Source organism: Diceros bicornis, chromosome 20 (assembly GCF_020826845.1).
Source record: "Diceros bicornis minor isolate mBicDic1 chromosome 20, mDicBic1.mat.cur, whole genome shotgun sequence".
NCBI classification, from domain to species: domain Eukaryota; kingdom Metazoa; phylum Chordata; class Mammalia; order Perissodactyla; family Rhinocerotidae; genus Diceros; species Diceros bicornis.
The window spans coordinates 5037218-5064432 of NC_080759.1; the positions used below are offsets into that span (position 1 = coordinate 5037218).

The 27215-nt window shown below is 52.9% G+C and overlaps 1 protein-coding gene across 1 annotated transcript in view; it reads right to left on the reverse strand.

Moving 5' to 3' along the window:
* CPAMD8 (C3 and PZP like alpha-2-macroglobulin domain containing 8) overlaps positions 1-27010 on the reverse strand; it is a 93961-nt gene extending 66951 nt beyond the window's left edge. Inside the window, 10 exon segments of the mRNA XM_058563435.1 lie at positions 6662-6770; positions 7716-7799; positions 9322-9439; positions 11598-11652; positions 12073-12090; positions 15717-15769; positions 15845-16010; positions 21381-21403; positions 22971-23122; positions 26857-27010. Of these exon segments, the coding sequence (XP_058419418.1) occupies positions 6662-6770; positions 7716-7799; positions 9322-9439; positions 11598-11652; positions 12073-12090; positions 15717-15769; positions 15845-16010; positions 21381-21403; positions 22971-23122; positions 26857-26942 (864 nt within the window). The 5' untranslated portion in view covers positions 26943-27010.
* Positions 27011-27215: the final 205 nt, after the last annotated feature.

Below are 27215 nucleotides of genomic sequence, written 5' to 3' on the forward strand. Positions count from 1 at the left end.
AAAATTTCCCTGATCTTTCCCCCCACTTCCAACTTAGGACCAACTGGAGAAAACCAAGTATGCTCCCCTAACCAATCACGTAGGATGCCCTGCTTCTAGTTAGACGCCTCCAGCTTCCCCAAGTCAACAACCTCCAGTCAGGGCACACCTGAAGCTGCCTTCCCTTTGTGGAAATTAATAGAAGAAACCTCAACTAAACTGGCTCCGGAGGGCCTGTTGGGGGGACTCTCACTCCCATCACACACCATCAATTACACCAAACAGGAAGAGAGGACACTTGCATCTTGAGCACAAAGTAAAACTACTTCACTACTGAAGGATGATTTCTCTCCCCACCTGGTGACAGCCCAGCCAATGGGAAACATCACAGCTCAGCCAATGAGAAATGCCACAGCCCAGCCAATGAGAAATGTCGCAGCTTAGCCAACAAGAAATGCCGCAGCCCAGCCAATGAGAAATGCCACAGCTCAGCCAACGAGAAATGCTGTTGCTCAGCCAACGAGCAATGCCACAGCCCAGCCAATGAGAAACACTACAGCCCAGCCAATGAGAAACACCACAGCTCAGCCAATGAGAAATGCTGCAGCCCAGCCCATGAGAAATGCCACAGCTCAGCCAATGAGAAACACCACAGCTCAGCCAATGAGAAATGTTGCAGCCCAGCCCATGAGAAATGCCACAGCTCAGCCAATGAGAAACACTGCACCCCAGCCAATGAGAAACACTACAGCTCAGCCAATGAGAAACACCACAGCTCAGCCAATGAGAAACACCACAGCTCAGCCAATGAGAAATGCCGCAGCTCAGCCAATGAGAAGCCATTGCCACCCAGAACTGCTCCTTTCCCCCAATGGACTTTCCTTCAGAACAGCCCCTCCCTACTCCCTCTTTTTCTCTATAAATGCAGCTCCCTCCTTTCTTTCTGGATTTGCCTGTGGTTTGCCATAGCATGCACATCCCAACTTGCAATTCTTCTGGCTGTTCCCAAATAAACTCATTTTGAGATAGAATAACAGGAAAATTTGCTTTTTATGTTGACACTTTTTCTTCACTGTAAAGCTTTCCCACTTCTCCGCCTGCCTTTGAGTCTCTGCCAAATGCAAGTGATGGTGGCTGACTCCCTTGCCATAGCCATCTCTGAATAGACAGGCTTTGCTCCTCCTTATTTGGATGGTCTTCATTTAATTCCACACCATATGACCCAGGAATTCCACACTCATGAGAAATGAAAACATGCATCCACACCAAAACTTGTACACGTATGTTCAGAGCAGCACTGCTTCTAATCGCCAAACAGTGGAAACAACCCAAATGTCCATCACTGGATTTATATATAAACAAAATGTGGCATAGCCATACAATGGAATAGTACTAGCCATAAAAAGGAATGAAGCTATGACACACGCTAAAAAGTGGATGAATCTTGAAAATTTTATGCTGAGTGAAAGAAGCCAGACACAAAAGGCCACATGGTGTGTGATCCATTTAGATGAAATGTCCAGAATAGGCAAATCCATAGAGACAGAAAGTACGTAAGTGGCTGCCAGGCACTGGGGATGGAAACAAGGATTAACTGCAAAACGACAGGATAGATTTGGGGGATGGTGGAAATATTCTAAAACTGAGTAGCGGTGATGGTTGCACAACTCTGTCAATATACTAAAAACTACTGAATTCTACACTCTATATGGGTATTTAAATTGTGTGGTATGTAAACTATATCTCAATAAAATTATTTTTTAAAAAAACTTTACATAAAATATCTTGGGAGGAAACACACCACAATATCAATAGTGGTTGTGTTTGCCCGTTGGAGGACACGACATCTTTATTTTCTTCCTTTTAAAAAATTTTCTAAGTGACGTCAGCATCACAGCAGAGTGAGCTTTCCCGTAAACTCTTCCCCCGATAAGATACAACAAAAGGGACATTCATAGACCAACAAGGGACTCTCACACAGCACAAAGGGACATTGGAAAGAGCCACACTGCCACACATCTAAGAGTGGACGTGCTGGGGTCCCCAGAGGAAGTGGGGAGAGGTAAGGAGAAATCCTCTCCCTCCCCATCAGATCGGCAATTTGGTCCCCGCAGCTCCCAGAGAGGGGGAGAGGCGGCCCTTTGTGGGGAAACCCTAGCTCTTCAGGCTCTCTCAGCCAGTGGGAAACTCCCACACAGAGGACTCAGAACTGCTGCAGGGGTGCCATCAACATTTGAGCACCCCAGGAGAGCGGATAACGAGGGGCGAGCTAGAAGCCCCCCAACCAGGGACCCGGCAGGCAAAAGAGAGAGCCCCTCCCCCCCACATGCCCGACACTGCAGCTCAGCCGACCAGTCACAGCAGCCGGGGCAGAGCGCAGGCAGCCACCACAGAGCACAAGCAGCCACCACGGAGCGCAGGGGGCTCAGATTACACAGCCCTTGACCCCCACACAGTGGCGGCAGGTGGAAACCACAACCAGATATTTCCAGGATGAGGAAAAAACAAAGCGAATACAGCAACCATGATGCAAAAGTACATTAAATTGCCAGACCAGAAGGAAAATGACAAGCACCCAGAAATCAATCCTGAGGGCACAGAAATCCATAACCTAAATGAGAGAGAATTCAAAATAGCTATCATAAAAAAGCTCAACAAAATACAAAAAAAAACACAGATAAACAATTCAAAGGGATAAGGAGTTTCTTCACAAAAGAGATTGAAATCATAAAGAAAAACCAATCAGTGCTGATGGAGATGAAGAACACAATGGAGTAGATAAAGGAGAATCTGGAATCTTTAAAGAACAGAGCTGACAATATGGAGGAAAGAATTAGCACTTTAGAGGATAGGAATACAGATATACTCCAGATGGAAGAGGAGAGACAACTAAGACTAATAAGAAATGAAGAAAGTCTCCGAGAAATATCTGACTCTATTAGAAAATGTAACATAAGAATTATAGGTATTCCTGAGGGAGAAGAGAGGGAAAGAGGAACAGAGAGCCTATTCAAGGAAATAATAGCTGAGAATTTCCCAAATCTGGCAAAGGAGCAGGAAATACCAGTAAGTGAAGCCAACACGTCCCCTAAATATGTCAACAGGCAAAGGCCCACTCCACGGCATATAGTAGTAAAGCTGGCAAAAGTCAATGACAAAGAAACAATATTAAGGGCAGCTAGACAAAAACCAAAAAATAACATACAAAAGAACTCTCATCAGGCTCTCAGTGGATTTCTCAACAGAAACTTTACAGGCTAGGAGAGACTGGAATGATACATTCAAAATACTGAAAGACAAAAACTTTCAGCCAAGAATACTCTATCCAGTGAAAATATCCTTCAAATATGATGGGGAAATAATAAGTTTCCCAGATAAACAAAAGCTAAGGGAGTTCACGGCCATGAGACCCCCCCACTACAACAAATGCTCAAGGCGGCCCTCAGGCCTGAAAAAAAGAAGAGAAAGGGAATACAATGCTTGGAGCAAGGAGAAAACTAGGTAGACAAAATCAGAAAAATAGTAGATCTTTACCTGAATAGGTTAGCAACCACTTAAATACCAAAATCAAAGATCAAAGGAAGCAAAACACCAAAAATAAATATAACCTCATCACTTTAAACACACACCCACAACACAAGACAGAATAAGTTGTGACAAGAATAACTTAGAAGGGGAAGAGGAAAGAGATTGAATTGACTTAGTATAAGGAAATAAGAGGTCATCAGAAAAGGACTAGCTCATACACAAGATTTTTTTTTTTTTTTTTTTTTTTTTTTGTGAGGAGATCAGCCCTGAGCTAACATCCGCCAATCCTCCTCCTTTTTTTTTTTTGCTGAGGAAGACGGCCCTGGGCTAACATCGGTGCCCATCTTCCTCCACTTTATATGGGACGCCGCCACAGCATGGCTTACCAAGCAGTGCGTCGGTGCGCGCCCGGGATCCGAACCAGCGAACCCCGGGCCGCCGCAGCGGAGCACACGCACTTAACCGCTTGCGCCACCGGGCCTGCCCCCATACACAAGATTTTTTATACAAACCTCAAGGTAACCACTAAACAAATAATCAGAACAAAAATCACATATGATAAATAAAGAGAAAACTAAAAGAGTCATAAAAATAAAGAGAAAACAAACTGAGAATTGGCAGTCCGAAACACACGAGACAAGAAACAAAGGAAATACAAAAGAACCAGAAAATAAGCGATAAAACAGCAACATTAAGCCCTCATATATCAATAATTACTCTATTTGTAAATGGATTGAACCCTCCAATCAAAAGACACAGAGTGACAGAATGGATTAAAAAGCAAGACCCAACAATATGCTGCCTCCAGGAAACACATCTCAGCACTAAAGACAAGCACAGGCTCAGAGTGCAAGGATGGAAGACAATACTCCCAGCTAATGGCAAACAAAAGAAAGCAGGTGTTGCCATACTCATATCAGACAAAGTAGACTTCAAGATAAAACAGATTAAGAGAGACAAAGAGGGGCAATATATAATGATAAAAGGGACACTCCATCAAGAAGACATATCAATTATAAATATATATGCACCCAACATAGGAGCACCAAGGTACATAAAGCAACTATTAACAAACCTAAAAGGAGACACTAACAACAACACAATAATAGTAGAGGATCTTAATACCCCACTTACATCAATGGATAGATCATCCAGACAAAAAGTCAACAAAGAAACAGTGGACTTAAATGAAAAACTGGACGAGATGGACCTAGTAGACATATACAGAGCACTCCATCAAAAACAGCTGACTACACATTCTTCTCAAGCATGCATGGAACATTCTCTAGGAGAGACCATATGATGGGAAACAAGGCAAGCCTCAATAAATTTAAGAAGATTGAAATCATAACAAGCATCTTTTCAGACCATAATGCTATGAAACTGGATATCAACTACAAGAAAAAACTTGGAAAGTGACAAAGATGTGGAGATTAAACAACATGCTACTGAACAACCAATGGATCATTGACGAAATTAAAGGAGAAATCAGGGGCCATCCCCGTGGCTTAGCGGTTAAGTGCGTGTGCTCCGCTACTGGCGGCCCGGGTTCGGATCCCAGGCGCGCACCGATGCACCACTTCTCCGGCCATGCTGAGGCCGCGTCCCACATACAGCAACTAGAAGGATGTGCAACTATGACATACAACTATCTACTGGGGCTTTGGGGGGAAAAAAGGAGGAGGATTGGCAATAGATGTTAGCTCAGAGCTGGTCTTCCTCAGCAAAAAGAGGAGGATTAGCATGGATGTTAGCTCAGGGCTGATCTTCCTCACAAAAACAAAACAAAAGAAAACAAAACAAACAAACAAATAAAAAAAAGAAAGTGGACCATCTGCTATCGCCATTCATACAAATTAACTCAAAATGGATCAAAGACCTGAAGGTGAGACCTGAAACCATAAAACTCATAGAAGAAAATATAGGCAACACACTATTTGACATTGGTCATAAGGGAGTTTTGGATGACATGCCTACCCAGACTAGGGAAACTAAAGAAAAAATAAGCAAGTGGGACTTTATCAGATTAAAGAGCTTCTACAAGACAAATGAAACCAGGATCAAAATGAATAGACAACCCACCAGATGGGAGAGAATATTTGCAAAACATACATCTGACAAGGGGTTAAGCTCTGTAATATATAAAGAACTCACACAACTGAACAACAAAAAAACAAACAACCCAGTCAAAAAATGGGCAGAGGAAATGAACAGACACTTCTCCAAAGAAGATATACAGATGGCCAACAGGCACATGAAAAGATGTTCAACATCACTAATCATCGGGGAAATGCAAATCAAAACTACTCTAAGATATCACCTCACGCCCGTTAGAATGGCTACAATCACCAAGACAAAAAACAACAAGTGTTGGAGAGGATGTGGAGAAACAGGAACCCTCATACACAGCTGGTGGGAATGCACACTGGTGCAGCCTCTATGGAAAACAGTATGGAGATTCCTCAAAGAATTAAAAATAGAAATACCATATGATCCAGCTATCCCACTACTGGGAATCTATCCAACAAACCTGAAATCAACAATCCAAAGAGGCTTATGCACCTCTATGTTCATTGCAGCATTATTCACTATAGCCAAGAAGTGGAAGCAACCCAAGTGTCCCTCAACTGACGAGTGGATTAAGAAAATGTGGTGTATATATACAATGGAATACTACTCAGCCATAAAAAAAGACAAAATTGTCCCATTTGCAACAACGTGGATGGACCTGGAGCGTATTATATTAAGTGAAATAAGCCAGAAGGAGAAAGACAAACACTGTATGATCTCACTCATATGTGGAGTATAAACCAACACATGGACAGAGAAAACTGTATTGTGGTTACCAGGGGCAAGGGGGGTGGGGGTGGGGTGGGGGGTGGGCACAAGGGGTGAAGGGAGTCATATATATGGTGATGGACAAACAAAAATGTACAACCCAAAATTTCACAGTTATAAACTATTAAGACAACAATTAAAAAAAAATTTCTAAGGTCTCTACGTTCAGCCTGCAGGAATGTTATCAATGGGAAACTCCCCATCATATAAACTGTTTAAAAAGTAAAATTAAACGGATGATCACGGAGCTGAAGCCCAGGTCAGGCCCCGCAGGAAGGGACCCCCTGGGTGAGCAGCACAGGGACCTTGTCCTTACCTTCCTGGTTCTGAGGACAGGGTGCCCCACCTCTTGGCTGTAGTACCCCACACCATTTACAGTCATATTGATCGTTAAGGTCCCCGAGACGGGTTTCCCAAAGGTATATCTGGAACAAAAGAACTAAAGGTAGTTAATTTCACAAGCAAGAGACCTCCCCCATGGGGCAGCGGGGGAAGGGTCAGTCTCAGGAAGGCCAGGACCCCGGCAGTGTGGTCATTAGTACAGTGGCTGATATAGGGACACTTCCCCATCCTACATTCCACCCTTGCAGCCCTCCCTGTGGCCCTGAGTCAGAACAGATAATGTCAGGGCACTGTGAGCCTCTGTACCAAGCCTCATGTTTGACAGAAAAAGAGACCGAGGGTCCGAAAGGAACTCTGGACCCAAGGGCAGCAGGGTGTGTGAAACAACCACTGGGGTTGGCCACACATTGGAGCAGAGCAACACAGAGGATGGAGCAGCCGTGGGCACCAGACAGGCCTGGGCCTAAGTGCCCTAATGAGTTCAACTTCCAACCAGCAATCTGAATTCTCCGAGCCTCAACCAGAGAATGGGAATAAAACTATTGTCTCAGGGATGTTGGTGAAACTTAAATGTACAGATGTCCCGCCTGCTCACAGGAGCAAAACGGGAGGCTGCTGTGAATAAAGAAACAACGCCGGGCATTTCAGTAGGATTTTCTAGACCCCAAAACGTGTGTGCATCCAACAAATCCTTGGATTTTAAAACACACATGGCTGGAGGAGACGCAGGCGGGAAGAGTCGCTTCAGCCACAACCTCCAGCAGGGAGCAGAGCGGGGGTGGTCCGGGGCCTCGGAGGACTGCGGTGGCCGGGGGCAGGAAGACGGTGCCTCTGCCGTCCTCTGGTCGACCCTCACTCCAGGCCTGGTCAAGAGTCTTATCGTGACAGGAACCTTCTCTGGAACCCTCTCGGGTGAGCCCACTCACTCGCTGCGGCGGCGGGGCGGGCCGCACACCTGCCAGGAAATGGGGGTCCGCGGAGGAGGGGCATGGCCTCGGGGGAAGTGGGGAGGCGCCCCTCTGCCTCACCTGGCCTGCACTGTGCCGGTCTCGCAGGCGTCCAGGTCGCAGATGTAGCGGGGCAGGCGAATGAGGAGTTCAAACGTGGCGACACTAAAGGGAGAGAGCAAAGAGGAGGGGGCAGGGGGCCTCCACCACTGGGGGGCCTCAGAAGAGCAGAAGGTGCTAGAGCTACGACAGCAGAGCCACAGCCCAGGCACCATCCAAATCCACACCAGCCTTGGCAACTCTCTGGGGATTTTGACTGTCGGCATCTATTTCCCATCTTTGGAGGCCAGGACCCCATTTTTCTCGAGGTGCCCCATCTCATCAGTTTTAGGCCACATGCTTTGAATGCAGCCAATTCCAGCCCGCCCCAGGGGGCACAAGTGGCCAGGCTCCTGGACCCACTGGGGCGTCCCAAGGGTGCTGGTGGCTGAAGCTGGTGGCTCTTTGCTGTCCTGGGAGCATTCAGCCATTTGTCACCCTGCACAACTCGCAGCCTGAGGAGGAGGGAGGGATGCTGAAGAACCTGGTCCCGAGAGCCTTCTTACACGAGCCGTAAATCCCTTTTCTTGGGCTTCCTGAGTTTGCCTGAGCTTCTGCTGCTCGAAACCCACAGCCCTGACCTCTACAGCTCTTCCTTCCAGGGCCTTCCCCCCGAGAGGAGAGGCCCTTGACCACCCCATGAGGGAGACCTTTAGCACACGGGAAGTGGCTCTGGCCCAGGTTCACTCCCCAGCTCTTGTTACTTGAGCAATTTCCCTCAGGGCTCTCTCAGCCTCAGTTTCCCCATCTGTAAAATGGAAATGCCTCATAGGATCAGGACAAGGGTGAAGGAACAGAAGGAAATGATAGCCTTAAAAAGGAAGGGAAATCTTGGGGCCGGCCCCGTGGCTTAGCGGTTAGGTGCGCGTGCTCTGCTGCTGGCGGCCCGGGTCCAGATCCTGGGCACGCACCGACGCACCGCTTGTCAGGCCATGCTATGGCAGTGTCCCACGTAAAGTGGAGGAAGATGGGCATGGATGTTAGCTCAGGGCCAGTCTTCCTCGGCAAAAAAAAAACAAAAAAAAAAGGAGGATTGGTGTGGATGTTAGCTCAGGGCTGCTTTTCATCACCAAAAAAAAAAAAAGGAAGGAAATCCTGACACCTGCTACAACATGGATGAACCTTGAGCACATTACGCTCAGTGAAAGAAGTCAGTCACCAAAGGACACATACTGTGTGATTCCACTTATACGAGGGCCCTAGAGGAGTCAGATTCACAGAGACAGAAAGTAGAACAGTGGGCGCCAGGGGCTGGGGGAGGGGAGGGGGAGTTAGTGTTTAATGGGACAGAGTTTCAGTTTGGGAAGATGAACAAGATCTGGGGATGGATGGTGGGGAGGGTTGCACAATAATCCCAATGTACTTAAAGCCCCTGAACTGTGCGCTTAATGGCTGAGACGGTAAATTTCATTATGTATATTTTATGACAATTTTTTTAAAAAAGGAAATGACAAGCCCTCCACACCCTGCCTGGCTGTACTGAGCCCTCAGTGAATGGCACCCCTGTCCTCCACCTCATCATCTGTGTCATCACTGAGTCTGCAGTTTCTCCCAGATCTCAACTCCTAGGATCCTAAGATTCTCTGACTTACCATACTTCTGAACTTCAAAGGCTGTATTGTACACGGGGCCTCGCATTTCAACAAAAATGAACCACTCTCCCAGCACCGGCTGGTCCAACAAGGGGAAGGTCACGTTGATGATGCCTGTGTGAAGAGAGATGGGCCCTCACCCTGGGGCAAGTGCACGTGCAGAGGCGCCCCGGGGACCCTACACCTCCCCCTGCCCCAGGCAGCCCCTCAGGAAAGCTGGAGCCGATGCGGATGCTGGTGGGTCCATGCAGAACGAGCAGCCCGCCAGGCTAAAGAGAGAACATAGGGAGAGGCTGCACCTCGGGTTCCTGGGGGAGCCCTGCGGCCAAGGCGAGGTCAGACAACGAGCTGGACCAGGCAGGGAGACAGGCTGCCCACTCATCCACTCTGCTCCTCACTCAAGGCACTCCCAACCTCACACGGCCGACATTCAGGGCTGGGGGGCTGCTCTGTGAATCGTGGGGTGTTGAGCAGTATCCCTGGCCTCCACCCACTAGATACCAGTAACATCCTCCCCCCCAGGTTGTGACAACCCAAAATGTGCTCAGACATTGCCAATGTCCCCTGCGGGCAGAGTCCCCCGGGTGGTAACGGCTTCCCTGAGTGCACATGGGCTCTGCCCGCTTCAGAGCAGAGCAGGGCCCCCCACCAACACCCCCCAGAAACACCACCAGCCTCTGCACAGGGCGCAGTCTGTGGTTTAGGTCGGCGCCTGGAGCCCGGCGGGAGCTGCTCTCTGCGGGAGGAGGGAGCGTCAGGGCAGGATTTCACACTGGCCTCCAAGGAAGCAGCTCAGCGAGGCACTGCCTCGGGCAGAGCTGGGGGATCTCTGCTCCTGAGTGGTTCTATCGTGAGGGCAGCGCCCCGGGCTCCCAATAGATCCCGGAGCCTACAGCGGGCCCACTGCTTCCACCTGCCGCGCCGGAATGGGAAGATGTGAGGGCTAAAACGCGTGTTGCCTCAGATAGTCTGAGAAGCTGAGCCTTTGACAGTTAGAGGACTTTTGGGGCGTATGTGGCCAGCATACAGTTTCCACGGGGCTTCATAAGCCTGCAGCCAGTATCACCAGGGTCCCCTGGGAGGGGGACGAAATTGCCCCGTTGAGAACTCCCGGTCTATACATATCCCAAGTGGTTTTTTCAAACAGGAGGCTGGCCTTTGCCTCCTCTGTGCTGTTGGGATCAAGTCCCTACACTTCCCTGTGGACTACAGGGCCCTAGGGGTCTTGCTGCTCCTCTCACTCCCCACACCTGGAGCCTCCCTCCTGCCCGCAGTCTCCTTGACATCCCTAGGGCTGCCCACATGCTGGGCCCCTGCCTGGAACACCTCGCTTTGCCTGGCTAACTTCTGTGCCATCTCCACTTCATTGCTAGAAAGGCTCTTCCTCCAGGCAGCCTTCCAGGATTGCCTCTGCTGCCCCAGGCTGGGTGAAAACCCTGTTTTGCCCTCTCTGAGTTTCTACTTCTCCTTCCTAGCACTCATCATGGCTGATGTTATCCTTGTGGTTTAGTTAATGTCTGTTTCCCCCATGGGCTTAAAGCTCACCCCATGTCAGCATCTACTCTGGTGCCCATCAAATATCTGCTGGTAGGAAGAGAGAATGCTAGTGAGGGGGAGGGAGGGAGGCGGGCAGGAAGGGAGGAGGAAGCGGAAGAAAGGAGGCTGAGGGCCAGGCGAGGAGGCAGAGGAAGGCGGGTCACCAAGAGATCGCCGTGAGCCCCACCCCTGGCTCCACCATCACCCTACTCCCCAACAGCCCCGCGTGCAGCCCCCAGCTCAGCACTTAAGGTAGGAGAGCTGGACAAGCCCTGTCCCTAGTTGCCAGCCGTCCCCAGGCATCTCAGAATCAGGAGGAGGGGAGTAGACACGGGGAGGGGTCAAGGCCAGGCAGGGGACCCAGAGGTGTGACACTGCACAAAGGCCACGGTCCACGGGCCTGCTGGAGACCTCAAACTCTGCATCCAGCTCACAGAGGCACAGGGGGTCCAGAGCACCCAAGGGGATGATGAGGTGGAAGACCTGCAGTGGGAGGAAGGGGAGACCCGACAGACAAGACCCTGATATTCTAGAAAGGTCTCAAGTTGCAGGCAGGTGCCCAGCTGGATCCTAGGCACAGAGAAACGTGGGCAGAGGGTCCAACGCTGCAGAGCAGGGGCGGCGGGTCCCCAGACAGAGCACATTCTACTTTCCTGGAAGGTCTATCGCATCTGCCACGCGAAGGTGCAGCCCCCAACCGCAGAAGGGAGAGGGGAGAGGACAGGAGGAGACTCACCACAGCTGAAGGGCTGCAAGTGTCTCCACTCCATCACCCGCGAGCCCTGGGAGTCCTGCAGGGGACGGATGCGCACGGTAAACCGGGGCAGTGAGTGTGTGCCAGGCAGGCGCCGACCTTCCGAACCCTCGCTCTAGGGCAGGGTGAGCATGGAGGGCTAATCCCCAAGATTAGCCATTCACACGGGGGCAAACAGAAGCTCAGGGCATCAAAGGGATGTGTCTGAGGACACGGGAGGAAGGGGCCTCAGCATTAGGGACCTGTGTGCAAATCTACAGAGACAGACAGACGCATGCTTGGCCTGGCCCAGGGTGGACCCGGGAACCGGGAGGGACCGGGTCCCAGTCTTGTGAGATGCTGGGGCAGGGGCAGACCACCCAGAGGGCAGGGAAGGCCGGTGAGTGAACAGAGACCGGGTCTTGCAGAGGGCAGGCTAGTGTTCCCAAGTCAGAGCCGAGGAGGGCAGGCCACTCACCAGGATGTAGGCTTCCAGCTGCAAGGAAGACAGACAGAGCAGTGAGCAAACCCCCGCGAGCCCAGCCCGCCCTCCGCGCCCTGGGTCTTTGTCGGTGCATGGCCTGTTCCTCCGGGACAGGCACCGGTGCTCTGATGGGTTGAACTGTGTCTCCTCATCCCAAGATTCGTCTGTCCCGTCCTACGCCCCAGGCCTCAGAATGCGACTGTATTTCGAGATGGGTCTTCACAGAGGTAATCCAGTTACAGTGAGATCATTAGGGCAGATCCTAATCCAAGGGGACTGGGGTCCTTGTAAGAAGGGGCAGTTCAGTCACAGAGACGCACAGAGGGAAGACGACGTGAAGACAAAGGGAGAAGACGGCCAGCTATGAGCCAAGGAGAGAGGCCTGAATGGAGGCTTCCGTCATGGCCCTCGGACGGAACCAGCCCTGCCCACACCCTGACCTTGGACCTCTGGCCTCGGACCTCTGGCCTCCCGAACTGGGAGAGAATAAATTTCTGTTAAGTCACCCAGCAAATTCATACAGTTACCATTGGCAACGAGGGTGGCCCAGCCCTGTCTCAGGGCCTCTGTGCTCCCTGCTCCCAGTCATGGCCCTGCTCCCCCTTCCAGACTCCCTTCCACCCCAACCAGGGACGGCTCCTCCAGGCAGTCCTCCCAGGCTGCCATTAGAGTCTTTTCTCAGGCAGCCCATGCCAGGTTTCTCGAAGGCCGGGAACGGGTGTTTTCACCCCTGACCCCCCAGCACAAACCTGAAGCCTGGCATCTAGCAGGGGCCATCAATGCCCAACTGGATAGTCACTGCTGACTCGGAGCACAGAGCTCTGGGTGGAGGTCTACGACTGTGCCTCCTGAACCCCACAGCGTGGCCCGCCTTGGTCCCCACCTGTGGCTGACCCTGTGCACGTGGATCCGTCCCCCTCTGCTCAGGGCTGCCTGTGCATCCAGGGGTGTCCACGTTGAGCCCGGAAGCACTTGGAAGCCTTGCCCTTTGGACTCAATTTCTTATGATCTTCTCCTTCTTGGGCCTCACCCAGCACAGGCCCTCAGCCAACCTCGAGAGGAAAATGGGCCACCGCACAAATCCCAGGCTTTGTCCTTCTGTCAGGTGCATCAAGCCCTTGCGGGCAACAATGGCACAGGAGGCAGGAGCCAGTGTCAATGACGGAGCCATCTCCCTCCTCGGGGAAGGCTGAGGGCGCACAGCCCCCCGACATCTGGGCACAGGGACTCAGCACTGTCCACCCAGAAAGCAAAACACACCCCCAGGGCCTTCAACACCACCCCGGCTGTGGACCCCAGAATCCCACTCCTGGGCCTGAGGAAGGACAACCCAGTGGAAAAGAAGGTTCAAACATAAAGACAACCCCGGACGCACTTCTGACAACAGCTGAAACTTGGAAACAAGCAAATGTCTGCCAGGAGCGGTGGTTAAGTACGAAGCTTTGCTCTGGCAGAAGAAACTCAGGCACCAAGGTGAGTCTACAAGGCTGCACCAAAACATGGGCAACTTAAAAATATCCAATGAAAGAGCAGCACAGAAAGTTGGGATGATGAGAGTTAAGAAAAAGCTGCATGTACCCCCAGAACTGAGCTTCCAGGCTGGCCGCCCACCGGGGAACTCTGCAGGGTTATTTTCTAGAACAGGAGCCCTGCTGCGGGGGCGTCCGTGTCTGCCCTGCTCAGTGATGTTCCCCAGCGCTAGAACCGCCCGCAGGTAGTAAGCCCTGTACACGTGTCCCCTCGGGGTTCCCTCCACCGAAGTGCCCGCAGACCACATTCACATCTTTGCTGCGTACATGTACAGTTGACTTAAATCCTTTTCTTTACAATCAGTGCCTTTCTGAAAGCTCCTTCTCCAGCAGAATGCCAACAAGCAAATGTAGAAGAAACAGCAGAATTGGAAACATCACCACGTTGTAATCATCGCAGCAAGTTTTGATTCACATAACTTTGGAATCACCTGTGGATGCTAGAACTAGCGGGCGAGCGTCTAGTGGGTGACAGAGCGTCCAAAGAGCCTCAAGCGTCCCCCACAGATTATGTGTTGATTGTAAAGGGGAAACAGGGACTTCGTGTGGGAGAAGCCACGCCGACGCTACGGGAACCACTGGCTGCAGTTACATCACCAGCAATGGGACAAAATAATGTCAGGGCCTCCCATACGACGCGCCGGGAGGACCAGCACGGCTCCTGCCGACCCCGCACCAGGACACACAACCTGACCCCAGTCACGAGGAACCAACAGGCCAGCCTGCTGGGGGGCGTTCCTGGAAACAACCGCCTGGACTCTCCAAAAAGGGCAATGCCGTGAAAGAAGCAGAAAGGCCAAGGAACTGATTCAGATTACAGGACGCCAAGAGACACGCCAATTAAGTGCAACACGCGGTCCGGGATGAGACGCTGGACCAGCAAAGAAACATGCTCCGGAGGACATTATCGGAACAACATGGGTTTATATCAGATAATATTGTTGTATCAATGTCAGAGTTCCTAAATGTGATGATTGTATTTTGGTTGTATAAGAGAACGTTCTTCTTAAAGGATACAGGCGGAGGTGTTCTGGGTAAAGAGGTGTGAGATCTGCAAATTATTTTAAAATGACATCACTAAAATAATTTTATAAGTGTATATTATATATACATATCTACATATATGTACATATCTACATATATGTACACACAGACAAAGAGAAAGCACATAAATGTAGCAAAATGTTTGTAATTGATGAATCCAGATCTATGGTTCTCAAAGTGTGTTCCCCAGAGCAGCAGTAGCAGCAGCAACTGGGAACTTGTTATAAACACAGATCTTTGGGCCTCTCCCCAGAAACTCCTGAAGCAAAAACTCTGGGGAGGGCCCAGTAATCTGTGTGTGAACAAGCCCACCAGGTAATTCAGCTGTACACCAAAGTTTGAGAACCACTGCTGCACTCAGGGCTTGGCCAACTACGGCCTTTGGGCCAAATCTGGCCCTCTGCCTGTTTGTGTAAATAAAGCTTTATTGGCACCAGCCACACCCATGCATTCAAGCATTGTCTACGGCTGAGTCTGTGGGACAACAGCAGATCTGAGTAGTTGCGACAGAACCCACATGGCCTGAGGATGCACACAGATTTACTCCCTGGCCCTTTACAGGAAGTTTGCCGACTGGGCCACGTGAAGGGTGCACGAGATCTCTCTGTGCTGTTCTTCTGACTTTTCTGTATGTTTGAAGTTATTTCCAAATAAAACATTAAAAGAAAACCAATGCTCTTTTTATGTAAAAATGTTTATTTGGAAGGACAATTGATGGGTTTGATGTGGCAGTTATATTTTCTTTCTAATAAATGCTAAATAAATGCAGGTTATTAGGATTTCAAACGATGGTCCACAGCCGGGAGCCTGCACAGAGGGGCCCTGGGCACTGCAGGGCCACTGGTGCCTCCTCATCACAGAGCAGTGCGCCCACCAGTGCTCTGCAGCCCTTTGTCACACAGACCTCCCCCTGGGTCCCCCAGAGGACATGGAGCCCCAGGAAGAAATCGAGACGGAAGTAGAGATTGGAAGGAGCTGAAGAGAAAGATCGGTGGCTGACAGTGGCCCTGGCCAGCTGGTCTCAAGTGGGTGTGCTCCAGGCAGAGTTTTAGAAGCCGATCTCACCTTCTCGCTGACAAGCCTCAGGCCCGGGGTGACTGCGAAGACACCGATGAGCGCTGGAAGAAAGGAGAGAGGCGTGTGGCAGCTCCAGGCCATGGCCGGCCCTCCCCTGGCCCACACCGGCCGCCCACCTTGGTGCTGGGGCCGATACACCGGCTTGTCCGTCTGGATGAACACCGAGGCGCCCTGGCCGTCCACGGTCACCAAGGTCTGGTTGTGGAAGAGGGGACCCTCCTCCACCCGCCGGCCACGGCCCCACACCTTCAGGAGGGCCTGGCCCCGGAGGCCCGTGGGCACCTGCAGGCAGAGCACAGAGCTTTGGGAGTGGGTGTCACCCTGGAAGGGACCCAGGTGTTAGGAAAGCAGTGTGGAGGTCTAGGTCGGGCTTCTCACCTGGGGGCAACTGGTGTACACACCAAGAAACATCTGACAATTTCTGGTACACGTTTTTGGGTGTCACAGCTAGGAGGAAGGGAGTGCTCCTGGCCTCTGGTGGGTGGAGGCCAGGGATGCTATTCAACACCCTGCAGTGCCCTGGAGGCCCCACCGCAAATGTCAACAAGTGCAGGGACTGAGAAACGCTGGTCTAGCCTGACCTCACAGAACTTCTCCTCCTGACTGCAGTTGCAAAGCTATCCTCACCCCTGTAGAGTCACAAGAATTGTCTCTCATCTTGCCCAAAAGCAGTCAAAGCCAGTGAGCAGAGGGGCCGGCCCCGTGGCTTAGCGGTTAAGTGCGCGTGCTCTGCTACTGGCAGCCCGGGTTCAGATCCCGGGCGCGCACCGACGCACCGCTTCTCCGGCCATGCTGAGGCCGCATCCCACATACAGCAACTAGAAGGATGTGCAGCTATGACATACAACTATCTACTCGGGCTTTGGGAAAAAGAAAAAAAAAAAAAAAAAAACAAAGGAGGAGGATTGGCAATAGATGTTAGCTCAGAGCTGGTCTTCCTCAGCAAAAAGAGGAGGATTAGCAGGGATGTTAGCTCAGGGCTGATCTTCCTCACACACACACAAAAAAAAGCCAGTGAGCAAAGGATGGAGACCCCAGCCCCTTCATATAGATATACACGTTTATGCATATATACACACACATATACACATATATGCACGTACATGTCGTTGTCAGGCTGTCCCGTCGATTCCGACTCCTAGCGCCCTGCGGACAGCAGAGCGGAACCCTGCCTGGTCTTTTTACACCACCCTCTCACCTTCCAGCGCTCTACCAGACAACACTCCATTGCTATTCATAGGGTTTTCATGGCCAATTTCTTCGTTAAGTGGGTGGCCAGGTCCTTCTTCCTAGTCTGTCTAGTCTGGAAGCTCCGCTGAAACCTGTCCACCACGGGGGACCCTGCTGGTATGTGAAATACCGGTGGCAGAGCTTTCAGCATCCCAGCAACACGCAGCCGCCACAGTATGACAACCAACGGACGGGCAGTGTGGTTCCCTGACCGGGACACAAACCCGGACCTCAGCCATGAGAATGCCGAATCTTAACCACTAGACCTCCAGGGCTGACAGCGCATATATGTATATGTATATATGCCATATATACACACATAGGATACACATATGATCTATGTGCCTCTATGCTTTGTAAACACTGCACATATATATTGTATGATCCATCTATGTGAACCGTCCAGAACAGGCAAATCCATAGAGACAGAAGCAGATTGGTGGTTGTCAGGGGTTGGGGGAGGGGGATGGGGAGTGACTGCTCTTGGGAACGGGGTCTCCTTTTGGGGTGATGAAAATGCTCTGGAACTAGATAGAAGTAATCGTTGCACAACATTGTGAATGTGCTAAATGCCATTGAATTGTCCACTTTAAAATGGTTAAAGTAGTAAACAAAAAATTATTTTTTGCCACATAGATGGAAAAAACAAAAGCTACTGCAGAGTCTTAAGGATCCACCCTGGAGTTCAAGCTTTTTTAGGGCAAAATTTCCAACATTCAGGGAATGGAACCTATCCTATATAATTCCCTCCGGTTTTTCGAGAGCGAGAAGCAGAACACCCACGCATGTGGGTCATAACTACAGAGGCTCCTTTCATGATGAACGCCAACAAGTCACACCTCCCCGGACGTGACCCTGTGCCAGGACAGCAACACTCGTGACCACCCCTGTGCGCCTGGCGGGTACACATTACACGATCAGCAGTTCACACGGGGAGCTACACATACCACCCGTCCTGAAGACCATCCAAATGTGGGGTGTTCCTCTCCCGGGGGCTCATTTGTCAGCATCCACCCATGTGGTCCCCCGAGACGTGAAAAGACCCTCGTCACATCACAGCAAACAACCACGCTAAGTTTTGTTGAATTATCAGGCCACCATACCCATTTCACAGATGAGGTGGGGGTGTGTCAGGACCCTCCCTCCCTCCAGCCGCCTCCTCCTGTCTGCTCTGAACAGCATCAGAGGGGCCCTGCCTGCCCACCACCCTCAGGGTGGGGCTTCTCAGGCCTGTGGGTCGCTCCTGAGTGCAATTTATCCTCAGGACCAATCTGAGGCTAAACCTCACCCCTACTCCAATCCAAAAATCCTTACCTGCCCCTGTTTCTGGAAACCTCTTAGCATGGGCCAGAGACCTTTGTTCAAGGAGGAAAAGATTCCAGGCCGCCAGGAGAAGGGGCCTGGACAGGTAGGAGGGAGCTGGTAGGGGCGGTGGAGGACCGTGTGCTGGGGCCAGAGGTGCTGGGAGACAAGGGGCCGCCCCTGAGAACAGAAAGGAGGCCCCAAATTGCAGCCCCCAGAAGACCTTCACCCCTTTCCAAGGAAGGCGTTGCCTCCCACAGGGAGTGAAGACTAGGAAAAACCAACCACGAACCCGCGCTGGGCTCCCTCTGCCTCCCTCTGTTCACAGTGTCCGGGCTGGGGAGAACAGGGCCCACTCTCGGGGAGGCAGCGGAGGATTAGAGGCTGGAGGTCAGCGTGGCTGGTCCCCTCCTCCTGGGGGGTCCCCAGCACCAGGTGCTGGGAGGTGCTGAGTCCCCAGTCGTGGCCTTTGGGGACATGAAGTGACTCACCCTAGGTCACCAAGGCTGCAGAGTTGCCATTTCCAACCAAGTCTCCTCAGCACAGAGCGGCAGTCCTACCTGGTCCTGCACCTGCCGGCCCTCCGAGGTCTTTCCGGAAGGTTCTAGACTGAGCTGATCCCCAGCCCCACCTCAAGGACCCACATTTGCTCCTTTAACATCAGTGACAGCCAAGGACTCAGGCGCCGAGATCCAAGCAAGGGAGACATGACAGGCTCATCAGGGAGGCGGCCAGGAAAAGTCGGTGTCCCCGGAGACCAAGAGCGAAGGCGGGGGGCCTGCGGCCCAACTACAGGAAGAGGCTCCCTGGGCCCCCTCCTCCAGGGAAGGCTGTCTGGAGGTGCCAGTTCTACTACGGGCCTGTCCCCCACCCCGGATAATGCCAGTGCCCTGCCCCGCCAGGCCAGGGAGGTCCCTCAGCTTTGGGCATGGGTCCCAGACTTCGGGGTTCTGTGGGCATCCACCGAGTGTGCCGAGAGAGAAGCAATCAGATGTGCTGGACCCTCAGAGGCTCCATGTGCTCTTCTGTAACACAGGGATGCGCTGTCGTGCTCATAAGTGGTCATGAGTACAGTACGAGGGGCATGGGACACACAGCAGTCACCCACGGGTGGTGGCAAGAGGTGTCAGGATGCCTTCCCAGATGGAAGCTATGCCAGGCAGAGGAGTTCAGGTGAGGGCTGATGCCACGGCTTGGAAGTCTCCCTGCCACTGTTTCCAGGAGCTCCTGGCTGGCTCCTCTCCAGGCCACTGGCTGCCTCTCTCGTCCTCCTCCTTGTCCCAGGGCCTTTGCACTGGCTGTTCCCTCTGTCTGGAATGCCTTTCCCCCAGATGCCTGCATGTTGGTTCCTTCTGGTCTCAGCTCAGAGGGGCCCTCCCTGCCATATAAAATGTGGCCCCCTCAACGCTCTTTCCCTTTCTCTGACAAATTTTAAAATAAAGTAGAATACTTACTACTCTCTGAGGTGGCCACATTTATGTAATTGGGGTTTTCCTGCCTGACGTACCCCTCACCCACTACCAACAAGGCTGGTGGCTGAGAGAGCAGGGAGCATATCCAACTTCGTGCTCAGAACTTAAGAGACGCTTAAGAGACATTTGTTACACAGATGCACTGGTAAGTCTGAAAAATCAGAATAAAACAAGCCATCGTGAGGTTTTAGGTATGCTTTCTAGAAAGATCCACCAAGGGCCTCTAATCAGCATCCTTGCTGCACACATGAAAAGGATGAGGCTCAGACTGCACAGGGCCCACACACGGCAGCCAATGCCAACGTTGGGTCCCCATAGCACTGGCTTCCAAAACGTGTACCCGAAGCTCTCAGGTCGGGCAGGGCCAGGGAGTGGGTGTGGGGGAGTGGGGGTTCCTGCGCCCCAGGAGCAGCTACGCTCTTGTCTGACGCCCACACCACAGCTCCACAGAGCAGCGTCCTCAACCCCAGCGTCACTGACATTCAGGACCGCTCATTCTGTGGGGGCGTCCCCTCACTGCGGCGTGCCGAGCAGCACCCCGGCCTCCACCCACCAGACACCAGAAGCACCCCCACCCCAGTCGTGACAACCACAAATGTCTCCAGACGTTGCCAAACATCCTGGGCCGGGGGGACACGACACGTCCCTCCCAAGTAGGAACTGCCACCTTAGAGAAAGGGTCCCACCACTGACAAGAGAGCAGGAAGACCTCTGTCCCACAGCATGTAGGCACTAATGACCCACCCCTCGGAGGAGGAGCCCCGCAGACTTCACTCGGATCCTGGGGAAGGCGCAGGAGGGTTTAGAACGATTCTCCATTTAGTCCCTTCACTCAGGGACTCCCTTGAGCACCCAGTAAAAGTTAAGGAACAGCTAACCCAGAAACGCCTACAATTTCACGCCTTGCAAACCTCTTGAAATCCAAAGGCTCCAACTTAAAAACCCACGTCAGAGAATCACCTACAGTGTAGTTTGGTACGTAAAATAATTTTAAAATCACAATATCCGATGCCAGCAAGGATTCGGGGAAGTGAGGTCTCTAACGTACCACGGGGGTGCTGTGCGTGCGCACTGCAGTGTCTGCTAAGACAAAGCAGGGCCCAGCGAGAGGCCTGGGTCCTGACCCCATAACTCCTCTCTCGGGGTGTTCAGCCTACAGCAGGCATCCAGAACGCGAGGACAGCTTCATGCCCACAGACGCCCACAGCTTTCAGATTACATTATCAAAACCCTGAAAACAATCTTGAAAAAATCCAACCACCTACGAGGTGGGAGGGTTAATAAATTAGTGTACAAAAGATGTGTGATAGGATGCTGTTTTCAACAGGATGCAAATTACAGTTACAGAGACAGAGACATGGAAGTGAGTCCATCAACGTGTTAAGAGGAAATAGCAGGAAACACCCTTTAATCGCAACTATGAAAGAAAATGTCTTTATGTGGACAAGGATTTACAGGAAAGAAGAAAAAGTGAAAAGTGTGGGATTATGGATGAGTTTTTTCCTTTTGTAAACTTTTCTTCATCATTCATTTTTTTATGTCACTGCTAATGATTTTTCTCGAAATACATGCAACTTCTCTTGTTCCATTCCAGTTCAATTCTTTATTTCCAAGGTAGGGTTTATGACTCTAAAAATTCATAGCTTACCTTGAGTTTGAGTGTCCCTTTATCTAAAACATGAAAAAAAATGAAAACAGTTAAATTTGGAGCTGTGCCTTCCTGCCTCCCTGAGCTACAGCCTTACAAACAGGGGCTTTCTCAACCCAGAGGGATTTTCTGTAGCCAAACACACATCCTGGGTCACGCTGGTCCGATCTGGGCTGGGCCGGGATTGGCAGAAGTGAGAGGTTTCCTCCGAGCTGGCAAGAGCTGAAGGCCGGAGAGGATGGACAAAGCTGAGCTATTCAGGGGAAAGTTGGCTGGCCTGCATACTTAATTCACTTCATCCCCAGCCCCTGACCAAGGTAAGCTGTGAGGGGAGCAAAGAGAAAACTCGAGGGGAAAGGAACAAGGGGAAGGGTGGAGAGAAAGAAGAAGAGACTGAGGTCCCCAGTGGACCTCACTTCAGTGGATATAACTAGTCTCCCATCCCCTCTCTCTTCTACCCAAACTGAATCATTTGCCATTCTGACACCTGTCCAGGCTCTCTGGCCTCCAAGACTTGATTAGGATCTACTGTTTTTGCCTCCCAGTGTCCATTCCCCCATCTCCTGCCAGCAGAACCCCAATTTCCTTGGGGGAGCCACCTGCCCAGTTCACAGTTCATGAGGTTTGGTGGGGCTTTGCCCATCTCTCTTGGGGCTCTGGGCAAATCTACAAAGGCCTTCCCCTGGTCACAGTGATTGGTTCAGGGTTGAGCACGTGGGGCCAATCAGAGGGAATCCTGGGACTTTTCCCAGAGATCTTGGGAACCTGGCACTCCCTCTGAGGTTTGGGGAGACACAGGCCCATGCAGACATGGGGCTGGGAGATGGGTCAGTGATGCCAGCGGACTTTTCTAGTAACGAGAGCCCATAAACTCTCTGCTGTGGAAGCCAACCTGATGTGGGTTTCGGGACCCCTGCACTCCTCCTGCCCACCTGAGCTCCTCTCCTAGTGCCCACTCTGGGCCAGCCTCTCCCTGTCTCCCAGGGGACAGGTGCTGCCTCGCTGGCCTTGACGCCCCGCCATCATCTCTCTGTCTCCTGCGGCCGCATCACACTCTGCGTGAGGACTGAGTTACCTGCCCCGCAGAGTACAGGCCCCGAGGCAGGGCCCTGCTCTCGCCACCTGTGTCCCGGAGGCCAGCACTGTTGTGATCTGCAGTTGACCAAGGAGAGCAGGGGAGAGGCTGGCTAGGCCTGAGCTCACTCAGTGACAGGCCGGCCCTGAGCCCAGGTCAGGGTCAACACCACAGGGGTGACAGAAGCTCAAGGAAAGGTCTGAAATGGTCATGAGATTCCCTCTGGGCCCAGTGCCACCTCAGCCAAAGCTGACATGGCAGGGTATCTGACTCCATCCAGACCTGCACCCACAGAACCTGGGCTGCCGAGGATTTCCCAGGCGGGGCAGTGGCTGCCCCTCCTGGGCCTTACTCTCTCCATCTGTAAAACAGAGAGAACGCGGCCTGCCCCCCTTCCCTGCGGGGGTTCTGGAGAGGCGGGGTGGGAGGGAAGCCAAGACGTGCCCAGACTGCCAAGCCCTGAGGGCCACTTTGCAAAGGGAGAGGACGCCCTGATCAGGCACCCAGGGACCTACCCAGGACGGCTCCCTGGTTCCATGCCACTGCCTCACCCCGGGCCACCAGCTGAGCCTGGACCGTGACTTCTCTTGGGGCATTAAAGACGGTCACGCTGATGACTTCCTCCACTCCAGAGCAGAAGACCGAGGGTGCGGCGATCAGACAGTCCCTGCAAGAGAGGACAGCGCGGGGAAGGCCGGGCCTGTCGGACCCACCGGCCTCATTGCCACCCGCCACACCCTAATGGCATTGTCACTTTATGCCTCTGTGTCCCTCGCAGACCTGGGAGCCCCTGGAGACCACAGATGGGCTTCTTCCCCCCTGAAGCCCCCAATTAGATAAGAATCCAGCCTCTCTGGATCCGCCCAGCACCACACCCCCTGAGATCTCTGCATTCTGGTCTCTGGCCCTTTTCCTCGGCTCCTTCTGCCACCTGTGTACATGCCGCACCCATAGTCTAAAACACTGTCCCCTGCAGGCTGAGGAACCGGCAGGATCCCACTGCAGCCTCACGGCCACCTGCGAGAAGTGCTAATGTCCCCCACCTACAGAGTCAGAAGGGAAGCCCTGGAAAAGCCAGGTCATGGGCCCAAGTCAGTGAGAGACCAGGATTCGGCCAGACTCCAGAACCCAGTGGCAAGAAGCGAGGAGCTTCCTGCAGCATTAATTTTAAGAACAAAATCCCGAAAACAAACAAAACGGCCCGAAACAGGAAAAGCTGGGTGAACAATGGAATCACAACAGCCCTCTCTGAAAATCGTCAGTGTGACTGTGAAGACACTTCTGGAAGAGAAGTGTCATTATCCCGCTTTCCAGACGGGATAGCTGACCTTGCAGAAGGAGAAGGAACATGCGCCAGGTCACACAGCCAGGCAGGAGAGGGCCCAGGGCGCCCGCAGGGCACCTGACCCGAAGGCCTAGGTCCTCCCCTCCGAGCTGCGGCCCCCCATATTCCGCAGCCTCCCGTGGAAAGTCACAAGGGCTCATCCATAACCACTCAACCCACTCACAATGCAACGTCCAGTGCAAAGGCACCCCCGTTCCAACCGTGCAGAACCACAGGCACCAAAGGAAACAGGCAAGAGGAGAAACCTCGGCTAGACACTGAGATAGGATAGGAGAGACTTCCACCTCTCAGATCCTCTCTGGGACAACCCCATGTCCACACGCAAAGGGAGGAATTTATACCTTTACTGCACACCATATGCTAAGACGAACTCTAAGACGGTCAGAGATCCAAATGTGAAACTATAAAAGGACAGAGGGAAACATAATCATAGGTTAGGCCAAGATTTCATGGATAAGATACTAAAAGCATGATCCATCGCAGAAATCATTGGTAAACTGAACTTCATTACAACTTCAGGAACAATCTGGTGTTTCAAAAGACACAACGGGTTCCTGGGCATCGCCCAGCCGCAGCACTGACCCTAGGAGCCCGCCGTGCTCTGTCCGGCTTGAACAATGACCAGCGTTCACGGACGCCGCCTTCCCACGGAGACTGTCCAACCCCAGGACTGACCAGAGCCTCAAGGACACCGGGGATAGACCACTGACTCGCGCCTCAAGCACTGAGGAAAGCGTGCGGAGACCCTCGTTTCGTAGCTGCATTGGCCAGATCCAGCAACGAGCGGCACTAGGAACGACCCTGAGGCCCTATCTCCTGTCGGACACCAGCACAAGTGCCTGCAATGACCGGTTCCTAGTGCGGTGTCTGGCCTCAGCCACGCACAGGGCGCGCACCCATGCCCGGGTATGTCACTGCTCCATCTGGAGCAGGCAGTGACCCCGGGTCTCACGGATGTTCTGTCTGGATCCAGCACTGACCAGAACATTACCGACCCAGCGTCCTAAGCGCTCTGTCCGACTCCAACAGCAAACGGAGCGAACAGCGACGCTGGGATGGGCGTGTACCGTCTAGAGCACGGGCAGACTCTTGCTCCCTACGTGATGGCGGTGTCCGGCTCCAGCACCGACCAGAGGGTGCAGTGACCCTGGGGGGCCTTGTGCAGTGTCTGGCCCCAGCAGTGCACAGAGCGTGCAACAATCCTGAGTACGTAATCGTACTATCTGGAGCACACAATCACCCCAGGTTCGGGCTGTGTCCTAACCCCAACACCGACCTGAGTACACAACGCCTCTGGGCTCCCACGTGGCCTGTCCCTCTGCAGCGTGGGAGCAGGACCTCCTTTAGGACAGAATCTTTCCATATGGCTTCCCGCTGACCCCCAGGGCCTCCCACATAGCACGTGCTGAGTGTGTTAGAGCTTCTGGGGAAACACACAATCCACGTGTTCATTTTCCTTGGTCACCTTGTAAAACCCTATCCAGATCGGAGTTGGCATCTTCACCCAAAGGCCCAGAGAACCAGACGGAACCAAATTCGCCTTCCCTGCCATTCCGGAGCGGCAGCTGTTGGCGTGCATGCCAGCCAATCACTGTCAACCCCATGCACCCCGACATCTGGGCTGACACTGGCTTCTCATCCTTTGTCTTGGAAGGTCCCAACCAGAGGAAGGCAGTGTTGGTCAAGTGTAGACAGTACTGGTCTTACAACAGTGCGCAAATCCACACTGCTTTCTGGTCTCAGGGATCCCTCACACGGAAACCACACAAGTCCCAGAGGTGGGTACCCAGCGCTATTCCTAAAACGGGCTCCTTTGGGCTGCTGGACCACAGCTCTGCCTAGAGGCCGGCTAATCTGGAACCCCAGGCTGGCAATGTGTGTCTCCCAGCATGGGGATTCCATTCCACTCAACAGTGGGTAAGATCCCAAGATGATTTTCGTCACAGGCAAACCTGCCTGAGAACGTTCAACACTCTGCAACACAGGGACTCTGGACTTGGTCCTTATAAGGCGAGGTCTCTCCCCGAGGGCCAGGTCAGGCTTTCAGATGGGGCTGACCTGTGCCCGGCAGGATGTTTAGCAGCATCCTTGGCCTCCACCCGGTAGATTCCAGAAGCACTGCCTCTCCTTAGATGTGACGACCCAAAACATCTCCCGAATTGCTGAGTGACCCCAGGGAGAGAAAAATCATCCCCTGGCTGAGAACCCAGACTCTAAGGAATGCCAGCTTTGAAAGCATCAGGACAAAAGTTTATCATCGGGTTCTAATTTCACAAGGCCCAGGGGAGGTAAACACACTGCTCGAAGCACAGGATAGTCTTACTTTTTAAACTGTGATCCAAAAGGAGCAGCGACGCCACCCACCTCAGCCCACTGTGGACCTGTTTTCTGGGAACTCCTAAACCAGGGTTTCTTGAACAAGGCTCCTAAAGGCCAGCTGGACTAGAGCGCTGAGCCTGAGCAGCTGGAGGCCGCCCCCGAACCACAGCTCTGCAGGGTTCCCCCGAACTTGGCAGGTCTGGAAATATTCCCCATGAAGCCACCTCATGGGAAATTCTCCTAAGCAGCTAGTTAATTCACCCCATCACGGTGACAACCTGTCAGAAGCTCTGTAAGCAACCTTCAAGAAAAATGTGGAAACAAAACAATCATTTCCTCCCCCCCACACCCCACGACGCCCTGCCAAGGAAAACGGAATGCTAGGTCTCTCCTCCCGCTTCTCAGCCAAGACACGCACCTCTTACCTTCATGCCACGGACAACTCGAAATCGCCACCCAAGCCGACAGCCCCGATCACCCCACGGGGGCGAGGTGGGGTAGAGGTGGCCTAGTAGCCTTAGCTCTGGGGAGTCCCTATACCCCCAAGGGGCCACTTCTGAAGCTTCAGGGTGCCCCCTTCCCAGTCGGACCCGTGGGGGTCGGGGGCAAGACTCAAGGTCCTGCCCAGCGCGGAGGCTGTGTGGCCTTGAACAGGTCGCTGCATGTCTCTGAGCCAGTGCCCGTGACCCCCACCCCGAGAAGGCGGCCGGCCTCCTCTCTCTCCCGGGACTACTCACGGGGCCTGCGGCTGCGCGGCGCGCACCCCTTCCTGCGGCGACAGCAGCAGGAGCCGCAGCAGCGGCCCGAGCAGGGCGCCCCACATTTTCCGGCTCCGCGGGGACACCGCGCCCGGGGAGGGGGCCGGGCCGGGCCGGGGCCGGGGCAGGGTCGGGGTCCGAGCGCGGCCGTCCCCGCGGCGCCGCCGGGGACCCTGTGTTCGCAGCCCCTGCGCCTTGCGCCCGGCGCCCGGCGCCAAGCGCCCCGCTCCGCGCCGGGCCAGGCTGGGGCAGCCCGGGGCCAGCCCCCTCCCCGGACCCGCCCTCCCCGCCGCCCGCCCCGCCCCGCCCCGCCCCCGCTCCCTTTCCGGGATTCCTGC